The 12007-nt window shown below is 46.1% G+C and overlaps 1 protein-coding gene across 1 annotated transcript in view; it reads right to left on the reverse strand.

The window, feature by feature from the left end:
• The window catches only part of ALK (ALK receptor tyrosine kinase), a 108947-nt gene that overhangs the window by 46063 nt on the left and 50877 nt on the right, over positions 1–12007 (reverse strand). Inside the window, exons 5-6 of the mRNA XM_084624863.1 lie at positions 3959–4109; positions 319–450 (exon numbers count right to left, since the gene is read on the reverse strand). Of these exons, the coding sequence (XP_084480989.1) occupies positions 319–450; positions 3959–4109 (283 nt within the window). The remainder of the gene's footprint in view (positions 1–318; positions 451–3958; positions 4110–12007) is intronic.

The following is a 12007-nucleotide window of genomic DNA, read 5'->3' on the forward strand; positions in this document are numbered from 1 at the left end:
GAGTCAGCAGACAGCCTTAGCAAAAGCTCGAAGAGGTATGAACAGGGTCATTCAGTTCAATCAGGGCTCAGGACCTCTGTGCATATACAGCCATACCTTGTAAATATAAGTTATATTTAAGCTCACTTTAAGGCTTGTTTACACTGTCGGAGCGATTTAAAGGGTCCTTAGTGTAAGTAAAAATCAGGCCCAGAGAGTTCTTGGTGCTCCAGGTACGTTGTAGGGGGCACTTACTAAACCAAGGGTGGCATTCACGTAAAAGTCTAGGCAGTGTGCAGCATTTTTATGTAATAGGATATAATGGCTAAGTTCCCATACCTTAAATATATACGTTGCTCCTCCCCCTCCACCACCTCCTCCTGCCCATTCATGGACACTCCTGTTCACTCGAATCTCCTCTTCAATCACATTATTCTCTCCAATGCATACTTTCTGTATAACATGGTTAGTCTGCAGATAGAACAGCAAGTCTGAGTTCAGACAAGTAGCCCCACTACACACACAAAGTAAGCTCATCAGCTACAAAGGCCTCATATTCTTCCCTCCCCTGCATTTGCAAACCAATGGCCTAAATGTGCTTCCACCAAAACCAAAGGGAATTTTGCTACTGACTCCAAAGGGAGCAGAAGCAGGCTCACAGTCTCCTACAAGAGTGTCGCCTTTTGCTCTGCTACTGGCCAGAGGAATCTGTGGCTTTTTAAAATTGAGTCCTTTTAAAATGAATCCAGTGCTGTCACAGACGCCAACCTTCCAAAATGCTGGGGGGTGCTCAACCCCCGGCTCTATCCCAGGTCCTGCCCCCACTCCACCCTTTCTCCCAAGGCCCCCGCTCCACTTCCTGCCCCTGTTTTGCCCCGCCTCTTCCCACGCAGTTCCACCCCCTCCCCCAAATACGTGGCATCTTCACTCCCCTCTCCTAGCCTCCTGCACGCCACGAAAGAGCTGTTTGCGGTGGGCGGGAGGTGCGGGGAGGGAGGAGGGGGCGCTGATCTGCAGGGCCCACCAGCGGGCGGGAGGTGCTGGGGGAAGGGGGCGGTGCTGATCGGGGGGCTGCCAGTGGTGCTCAGCACCCACCATTTTTTCCCCTGTGGGTGCTCCAGCCCCGGAGCTCCCATGGAGTCGGCGCCTACGAGTGCTGATCAAAAGAGGCAAATAGACATCCCTAGAAACTGGTGTCCTATATTTATCCACAGGAGAGGTATGGCATAACCTAAGGGCGACTCTACTCTAGTGCTAGGGGGTATGATTTCTCTACTCGTGTGCACGTACTCAGGGATGCTGGAACAATTTGTACAGTGGGGGGGTGCTAAGAGCCCTTGAACCACACTGCAAACCCTGTATAGGATGGAAGCCACTTCAAGCCAGGGGGTGCGGTAGCACCCTTAGCACCCCTGCTTCCAGCACCGATGCACAGGTGCATGCCAGCTCCCATCGAGCTAGCTTAAGTCTAAATGGCAGCATAGCTGTGCTAGCCTGGGAAGCGGCTGAGCTGTGCAGAGAAGAAACCTGCCGGAGACCTGGGGGTATGTATTCGGCACAGCTCAGCCACCCTTCCATTGCTGCTGCTACCATAGCCACACAATGCTACTCATGCTAGCTCAAGTACGTGTACACAAGGAGGGGAATCACACCCCTAGTGTGTAACATAGTGCAGATGTAGCCAGTGCGAACCCCTCCCACTTCCTCCTACGCGTAACAACAATAACTTGGTTTTCACCGAGCACTTTTAACCCACAGATTTCCATAGGCTTTACAAAGGCAGGTAAATATTATTACTATCTGCATTTTACAAATGGGGAAACTGAGGCACTTAGCAATGACATGACTTGCTCCAAGTGACGCAGCAAGTCAGTGGCAACCAGGAATAGAACCCAGGTCTCCTGACTCTAAAGTCCAGTGCCCTAGCCACTGAGCCCGACTGCCAACATGTTTCAGTCCTTTGAGGGACCAGCTACCAATCAGTGCCAAATGCCATGACAAGTTTTGTGGTGGACACTTGTTCATTAGGCAATCAGCTGAGTCCACACCAACTCATTTCATACAGACCAACTGAGAGCCATAATGACCATCCTTAACGTAGGAGAAAGAACAGTAATTTGGTGACTAATTATGCATCTGTGGTTCACACCTGTTGTCCCGCTAAAGTCAATCAGAACACTGTTGTGTGTGTCCAGTGAGCATGACTTAGCTCTGGGGATTTACACTAGCTGGAGCTCAGCCATTAGTTATTTTACTTTCTGGTTGTCATGTAAGTATCTGTCTCTCAATTTCAATCTTGTTATTTATACTGGGCTCAACACTGGGGTAATGAGCCTTAATGGAAATATTTACAGATAATATTTGTCTAAATATAATCCTCCCTCTGTATCTTCCAACTCTCGCACACAAGTATTTTATTGCGGGAGAAGAACTTGATGCATGCATCTTTCCAATTTAGAACTGAAGTGTTTTGTTTACCATAAAGTGGACGCAAAACTTGGCTGCCGAGTACCATAGGCACAATTAAAAATCCACTGCAGGCAAGAATTTGATTCAGAGTTGGAAGGGGATGATTAATAAAATGACAAAGTGCAATGATCCAGAGAGACCAGTAAATTACAATTGGATTAAAAAAAACCACACCTTCATTTGCAAAGACATAACTGATTACAATCCAATCAAGTAAAAGTCCCTTCCACAAGTCAATGCAATATCTTTGCTTCGATGAAAGAATTACATTAGCACTCAATAAATCCTCGCTAAGATTACAGTGGCCTGTAATTTAATGACTCCATATATTATATTGCACTGGAATGATCTGATTATACATGCTAAATGAAAGTCTGAGTTAGGACACATCTGATTCTAAAGGGCTCTTACATTAACCGTGTGTGTAAGTAAGTGCATGTGTGTGTGGGAACATTATTCCAGTTTTAGCATTTTCTGCAATATTTGGCTTTGGGGCCCCCAGACCCTTTCACTTTCCTGCCTGTATCTTCCTTCCATTCCCTGCTCAAAGTTTGTAATGGGCAGCAATGCTTTGGTTTCGTGAACCCCAGCCGCATAACAAGTGCCATCGCCAAGAATCCTGCAGACTACTAAATGCCCAGATCAAAAGCTGTGGTGAAATTTCACAGGATAATGCTTAATTTTCCTCCATCAGGGCTTCCATCTAAAGAAAAGAATTCTCAAAAGTATCTTCGCTACTGCAGCTCTTAGCAGTAGTAATGGAAAGTGATCATCTTGTAAGCAATTTGTAGTGATTCGTAGTAACAGTGGAAGTTGGATTGATTCAGTAGTAATGCATTCAGCCCCCCCCATGCACAAACAAAGCCTGAGCAAATGGGGTTTGTGTGGTGATCCGTGTAGGATTTGAGGGGCCCATATCAAAGATGGAGATGAGTTTGGAAGGAAGGGAAAACCCCATGAGGCCAAACTTGCAGAGTTTCTCCCAATTAGTCTGTTGGGGAAAGCACGGGTGAGGTTGTCCCATCCTTTCTATAGAATGAGAAAGGGATTTGGTACTTAAAACCAAAGATTACCTGAGATGCACGCAGATCCACTGGGGGCCCCACTATTTCATGGTAGGACTGCAACATCAGGCCCTTACGGGTATGTCTACACAACAATGAAACACCCACAGCTGGCCCAGGTCAGCTGACTTGGACTCAGGCTACAGGGCTGTACAGTTGTAATGTAGATGTTCGGGCTTGGGATGGACCCTGGGCTCTGAGACCCTCTCCCCCCACAGAGACCCAGGGCTCAGGCCCCATAGCCCGAGCCTCATGAGCCTGACATGGGCCAGCTACAGGTGTTTAACTGCAGTATAGATATACCATTAATATTAAAGTCACTACCAGAAATCTTGTATCTGTAGTTTGAACTACTCAAACCAAAATCCCTAACTTCAGACAGTGGTAATATTAAAGATCCCAGTGCTGGAAAAAATTCAACACAGGCAGAAATGGCAATCACTTACACTAGGGCAGGCATCTTCTCCTTGCTGGCCCACCAAAATGTATAAGGCATCATCCTTCTGGAGGTCAAAAATCCCCAATACGGACACACCATGGGACCTCACCATAGTATTCTTCCCTCCTTTCCCACCGGCTGCTCCATAGCCTGAGATGCTGCAATGAAAAGAAAAGATAAAAGCCTGATACCAAATTGCTCCAAATGGGTGAAAGCAGTGTAATGGAATGCTAAACCGTATTACACTGTTCAGCCAGGAGGTGGTGATGTGTGTAACATACCTTATTTAAGCTAATGTCAGTACATTAGAGCTTACAGTGAACACATCTGGCATGTATCTTTCTGGGAAAGGAAAGGCTCTGTGGCTAGACTGTATCTGGTGCAGATAGTAGCAGCCCTGTAAACCTACTGTGTACCAGGTGTGCATGGCATGGTGTCAGGAGTAAACTAGTGCCAGAAGAGAATAGAAACAGAAGGAAAGCAGCAACAAAAGTTGCAAACAGAAGGAACAAAGCACCAAAGATTGCAGGATCTCATCTACATCCTGCTCTTCAATGCCCAAGAGAACTTCAGCTTTGAGAAACCTTCACAACTGACAGACTAGAAGCAGTATTTTGCAAGGTTTGGAATTGCTACCAAACCCCACAAGGAAACCGAAGACTACGAATATGCTCTTTAATTTATCCTATGGGAAAGCAGGCAGAGCATATCTTTAAATCCTTTGATTTTACTAAAGACAGTCACAAAGAAGACTATGAAAGGATTCTGGCTATATTTGATGCATACTTTATACCCCAGAGATATGTGGTTTATAAAAGAACATGTTTTCACCAGAGAATTCAAGGTCCAGGGAAAGCATTGAATGTTTTATAAGAACTCTGCATGCATTGGCTGAAAACTGCAATTTTGGAACTGCAAAACATGAAAATATCAGGGCTTGTCTCCACTTACTGGGGGGATCGATGCATAGCAATCGATCCACTGGGGGGTCAATTTAGGACGTTTACTGAAGACCCGCTAAATCGACCCCTGATTGCTCTCTCGTCAACTCTGGTACTCCAGCGAAACGAGAAGCATAAGGTAAGTTGATGGGAGAGTTTCTCCCATCGACCCAGTGTTGTATAGACCCTGCAATAAGTCAACCTAAGGTATGTCAAATCCAGCTATGTTATTCACATAGCTGGAGTTGCATAATTTAGGTCGACTTAGCCCCGTAGTGTAGACCTGCCCTCACAGACAGGATGGTTATTAACAGATAAAAACCGTTCATAGCAGCCACAAGTTAAGAGATTTAACCCTAAGCACAGCTATCCAGATAGCAAAGCAGTCTGAGCAGTGAGACAGCAAAACCAAGAGCAACTTGCCAGACTTGAAAAACAAGAAACTAGCTTCGAAGCAGTTAACAGATGCAGCCTGAGTGCTACAAGTCTTTACCATAAGACTGCTGAGACAAAGAGAGAATTCCCAGCTAAGAGGCACAAATTACCGCCAAACACCAAAGTCTGACAGCCTTAATGCACAAGATGTGGAAAAATTCACATCTCTACAGATGATGCATGTCCAGCCAAAGGCATAAGGTGTGATAAATGCACAAAATTATGGACATTCTGCAGTTGTTTGCTGCATCAAAGGAGTTAGGGAATTCACTCGTATTACAATCAAAAGCCATTATTTCTGGGATCTATCCCTTGTGATAACATAGAGCCTTCCTGGAGAGTGAAACTGAATAGTCCAGTAAAGACTGTTGACTTTAAAAGTGACAATTTTTCATCGATGACAGACACTCAGTTAGAAAAAGGATGGACAACTCCAGCTGTCAAAAAGAGAAGAATTCAAAACAATCAACAAAAAACAATCAACAGAGCAAACTCTATAGATGGCAGATGCAGAACAAGATGGTGACTCAAGGATTCCAGACCAACTACTGCCAGTCATTGCAACTAATGCACAACCAGAATCACGTAATTAGAAAACCAGTGAGATTCACAGACACTTAACAGACTGATCGGATCTGAACTTCAAAGACAGTGTAAATTTGGTAAATGGTAGGAATCTAGAACTTAAAGGGGGAGAAGTAAGGGAATGCTAAACTGTATTATACTGTTAAGCCACTAGATGGTGCTGTGTGTAACATACCTTATTTAAACTAACCTCTGATTTACATGGCAGAACATTAAAGGCATTTATAGTGAACACATCTGGTGTCTCTCTCTCTCTCTAGGAGAGGAAAGCTTAGGGTTGCCAACTTTCTAATCACACAAAACTGAACACCCCTTCCCCGAGGCCTCTCCCCTACCCTGTCCCTTCTCTGAGGCCCCTCTCTCACTTACTCCATCCCACCTCCCTCTGTCGCTCATTCTCCCCCACCCTCACTGGGCTGGGACAGGGATTTGGGGTGCTGGAGGAGGGTGAGAGCTCCGGGGTGGGGCTGGGGATGAGGGGCTTGGGGCGCGGGAGAGGGCTCCAGGCTGGGGCAGGAGGGGTATGAGGTCTGGGCTGGGGTAGCAGGCTCCAGGCAGGGCCAGAAATAAGGGGTTCAGGATTTGGGAGAGGGTTCTGGGCTGGGGCAGGGGGTTGGGGTGTGTGGAGGGGTGAGGATTCTGTCTGGGGGTACAGGCTCTGGGGAGGGGATGAGGAGTTTGGGGTGCAGGAGGGGACTCCAGGCAGGGATGAGGGCTCCGGCTGGGGGTGTGGGATCTGCGGTGGGTTGGGGATGAGGGGCTTGGGATGCAGGAGAGGATGGGGCAGGGTGTTTGGGTATTGGGGGGTATGGGCTCCAGGAGGGAGTTTGGGTGTGGGAGGGGACTCTGGGCTGGGCAGGGGGTTTGGGTGCTGGAGAGGGTTCGGGGTGTGGGGTCCCAGCAGTGCTTACCGAGGCTCCCAGGAAGCGGCCGCAGGTCCCTGCAGCCCCTAGATTCATGAGTGGCCAGGGAAGCTTCACGCGCTGCCCTAGTACCTGCAGGCACCGCCCCTACAGCTCCCATTGGTCATGGTTCTTGGCTAATGGGAGCTGCGGAGCCGGCCGCAGGGCGGGGACAGCACGTGGAGCCTCCCTGACCACTCATTCATCTAGGGGTTGCAGGGACTTGGCGGCCGCTTCCAGGAGCCACGCGGTGCTAGGGCAGGCAGGAAGCCTGTCTTAGCTCCGGGCCCCTGTTGTGGTGCCCACCAGACTTTTAATGGCCTAGTCGGCAGTGCCAACTGTAGCTGCCAGGGTCCCTTTTCGACTGGGCGTTCCGGTCAAAAACCGGGTGCCTGGCAACCCTAGGAAAGCTCTGTGGCCGTCCATATTGGGTACAGAAGCCTGAGCTGCTAGTAGCAGCTCTGCAACCTACTGTGAACAAGAAATACATGACAAGCAGCTTCTAAGAAGAATCACAGGAACTACAGATGGAACAGAATTGATCCCTTCCCCAGTCAATAGCAGACTCCGTGATTACACTTGTAAAGAACATCAGCCAATTATTATTATTTATTTGTACTGCTGTAGCACTTAGGAGCCTCAGTCAGGGAATCAGGGCTTCGTCGTGGTAGGCACTATACGAACACATAACAAAAAGATGGAGTCTGCTCCAGAGAGCTTACAGTCCAAGTAAATCAAGATATAAAACCTCCTTGGAAAAGCTGGATTGTGAACTCTGAAGATTCATGTTCTCTGCGTATCCACAGAACAAGTCCAGCCAGAGCAACAGCAGTGCAAGCGTCTCTCACTTCTACTCCACAGTAAGAACAACTGATGCCGAGCAAGGGCTCGAAAACACAACTTCGTTGTGTAGAGAGAGTCCTCTCTGGACTGCACACTCCTTGCTAGCTTTAGAGTTGAACACAGGGAGAGAGAGGGCGACGAGGGGCTATAAATATGAGATTCAACAGGAGGAGTCTCGAGGAAGCAGACAAAGAAACTGTTCCAGATGGCAGGGGCTGCAAGGGAGAAGGCTCTTGCACCAACAGTGGCAAGACTGTGTGAAGGGACTGAAGGAGCATAGAGAGAGACTGTGGCTGGAGCAAGTTCAAGTGTATTTTGACAAACAAGGCAGGCAGAGTCATCTGACCTTGATATTTAGTTTGTAATGCACCATCTCAAGGTGGTGCTCTGTCCCCCTTGAGTGGTGTCTGCTCCACGTATAAAGGGTAAGGAGTAGAGTTGGTCAGGAATTTTTTGATAGTATATTTTTGGCCATTCATTGAAAGTGAAAATTTTTCATGGGAAAGGGTTGGTGTCAAAGAATTTCCTGTTTCGAATTTTTTTTCAGAAAAAGTTTCAAAATCATCAAGACACCCTGATTGGCATTTCCACAATGAAATGTCCCTTTTTTGACTGTAAGAAAAGGCTTTTCATTATGAAATTAAAATTAATTTATGTAAAAATATATTTTTTTTACACAAAAAAGGGTTGAAACAAATGAAATGTTTCAAAATGATCAAAACAAAATGTTTTGATTGACCCAAACCAGGGTTGGTTTTGTTTGTGTCATAAATATAAAGGGAAGGGTAAACACCTTTAAAATCCCTCCTGGACAGAGGAAAAATCCTTTCACCTGTAAAGGGTTAAAAAACTAGGATAACCTCGCTGGCACCTGACCAATATGACCAATGAGGAGACAAGATACTTTCAAAAGCTGCGGGGGAGAGAGAAAACAAAGCTCTCTCCATCTGTCTGTGTGATGCTTTTGCCGGGGACAGAACAGGAATGGAGTCTTAGAATTTAGTAGGTAATCTAGCTAGATCTGCATTAGATTATGATTTCTTTAAATGGCTGAGAAAATAAACTGTGCTGAATTGAATGGATATTCCTGTCTGTGTGTCTTTTTGTAACTTAAGGTTTTGCCTAGAGGGATTCTCTATGTTTTGAATCTAATTACCCTGTAAGGTATTTACCATCCTGATTTTACAGAGGTGATTCTTTTTATTGTTACTTCTATTAAAATTCTTCTTTTCAAGAACTGAATGCTTTTTTTCTTTGTTCTTAAGATCCAAGAGTTTGGGTCTGTGGTCACCTATGCAAATTGGTGAGGATTTTTACCAAACCTTCCCCAGGAAGTGGGGTGCAAGGGTTGGGAGGCTGTTGGGGGGGAAAGACGTTTCCAAACGGGCTCTTTCCTAATAAAATAAACCTGGATAAACGTTTGGTGGTGGCAGTGGAAGTCCATGGGCAAAGGGTAAAATAGTTTGTACCTTGGGGAAGTTTTAACCTAAGCTGGTAAAAGTAAGCTTAGGAGGTTTTCATGCAGGTCCCCACATCTGTACCCTAGAGTTCAGAGTGGGGAAGGAATATTGACAGTTTGGATGATCAGATGGCAATTTTTTTTTGAGATTCTGGCTTTTTGTCCCATTTCAAAATGGGAAAAAATATTGAATTTTCAGATTAGAGGAAACCTATTTCCCACCCAGTCCTAGGGAAGAGCCTGCTACAGCCTTGGGCTTTTAACTCAATGAGTAGAGCCTCACATTTTGAAAACCAGATGTTCCAGATACAATCCCCACTGCAGACAGCCCACCCAAAAATGTCACATTACAATTATATCCCTCAAATCCTCCCTCTTTTATGCAAAATAATAATAATAAATATGCTCCTCCAGAGCAGCATTCATCCAAGGACCTCAAAGTACTTCAGAAACATTGAACTAAGTCAGGCAACTTCCACTGTGAGACAGATATGAATTATTATCCTCATTTTACCAGTGGGGAGATTGGGACACAGAGAGCCAAATTTCAACCCAGTGTACGCAGATGAGTCTCCACGGACTTTAGTGGCATTACAACCACTTACATCAGGGTGGAATTTGGCCCAGCGAGGATAAGTCAACTGTCCAGAGTGACAGCTGATCCTCAAGCAGAGTCAGGAATGCAACCCAGGGGGAGCTCATTCCCTACTCCAACCACTAGATGTATCTTCTTCTAATAAAACTAATCTAATTACTTTATTTAAGAAGGAGAACCGGCTTTCCTTTAATCCCCATTCCTTCAATTTGGGCTCTGAACTTTGCCTGACATGGCACCACATGTAAATGGAGTACAAACAGCACCATACATGGCACAGGACTGCTCTGTACTAGGACTGCTTCCCCAAAGGGCCTTAAGCAGCTTGTGCAGCCAAGCTTCACGTGCTAGTTACTAGTGTGAAAAAATGAGGCTTTGAGATTTTGCTCCGAGGCAGCCAGCATGAAGTGAGCATGATGCTGGAGCAACTGTGGTGCGCCAAGTGCCTCAGAAAAAAGATGAGATCCTTGGAATGTGACATAATTATGTTGGTGCCACTTTTTGTAACCAAACCAACCATTCCTCAACAAGGCCAGGAGAGAAAGTGAGGGACACTCCCTGGGGTCCCCTGAACAGATGCTGCACAGACCAGGAGATTACTGAGCTGATTTGCAGCAGGACATTGTAATGGCTAATGAGATGCACCATGAAGCAAGGCAGACTGGCAGGACTAATCAGCTGCAATTAGAAGCCATATTTTTCTACATCTGAATAGATTTTGCATACAAGCAATAAAGTCAGGAAGTGCGAGAGACCCCATTAGTGGCTCATCCACAGGCTGCAGGCGAATGTGAGCAGCAGATGCATCACCACGGCTGCTCCCCATTCATCAAAGGAGCCAATTGCTGTTCAAATAAACAGGTTTCAGAGTAGCAGCCCTGTTAGTCTCTAAGGTGCCACTGGTACTCCTTTTCTTTTTATTTAAATAAACAGAATGTTTAGTCTTTATAGTATGGATCCCTGCACCAATACAGAGATCACAGGTGCATGACGGGGTGGGTGTTGGCTTGCAGTATAGAGGCCGAAAAGAGACAGACAACAGCCCAGGAAATCCAGAGGAGGGAATAATTTACATTTCCTTCCTGCCTTCCTTTCTTTTGGCTTTTATTATATCATGACTTGTGCACATTGAGGAAGATGTGAGTCTTTAGGGGGATCTGCATGAAAGGACAGGACAGTGGATAAGCAAACTGGGGATGGAGATGCCATTCCACACAAAAGCAGCAGTGTGGAGAAAGAAATGGAGATGATTTGGGGAGAGGAAAAATGATCAGGATGTCAAGGCTGGACCACTGCATGATCAAGAATAGCCTCTGTCATAGGATTCCAGTCCCACATGGGACTTGGAAGTGCCAGGCACCAGTTAAAATGACAGAGTGGGAAATACAGTGAACCTGACTGAAAGGATCTTTTAGGGTGTGGTTCTAAAAATGGGTGAACATGCATGGAGGATGGGAGTGGGTCTTATTTTTTCCTCATCCACTCCCCCATCTTTGATCATAGCCCTGGGTGTGAAGGGATGGAAGATTTCATAGTAAGCTCCAGAAGGAAATTGGATGATAAAATACATATTGTCTTGTTTTGCCTGATGCTGCTGGTCTTTGCAGTGTAAAATCCAACAGGGGCCAAATCCAGCTCTCCTTGCTCACATGGGCAGCCCATTAGGGCCTTGAACTGAAATAGCTCAGGTCTGTTGACCTTCAGGGCAGGCTGCAAGGCTTAGCTGTCTATTCAGAACTTTGGTGAGGGTGGGTTTTGCTGGGGGCTGCTGTTCATGTCAGAGGGGAGTTTTGCTGGGGAATGAACTATCCTTCTGCTACTGTTTTTATTCTGGTAAGTTGTGACCCTGGAAATGCCTCAATGCCAAAGGGCAGAGGGCCCACTATACCGTAACTCACATCAGGCCTGACACACTCACCACTCCCAACACAGTTATCGTAATATGTATCCAAAATATGTCATGGAAACTATCATATGTCAACTGGTGACACGCTGGTCCTTGAAAATCATTTTGTGACGTAAGTACAGGTTGTGTGCAAAGAATTATATCTGTGTTGGAAATATGGTCTTAAAATGTGGTTTGGGAGGCAATGCGTACAGCCAACCTGCCCTAGCCAAAGGAATGTGGGTTTACTTATCTGGCTGGCTTGATTACAGGCAGAGGACAACAAAAGTATGTTTACATATAAGGTAAACAAAGCTATCAAGCCAATGAGCGAGGAAGGAGACAACTTAGTAAGCCCAGCAGGGGATAGAGTCTGCTCTGCAGGACACCTTCCTGGCTCTTGAGGCAGAG

The sequence above is a fragment of the Lepidochelys olivacea genome (assembly GCF_965140295.1).
Source record: "Lepidochelys olivacea isolate rLepOli2 genome assembly, chromosome: 3".
In the NCBI taxonomy this organism is placed as follows: Eukaryota; Metazoa; Chordata; order Testudines; family Cheloniidae; genus Lepidochelys; species Lepidochelys olivacea.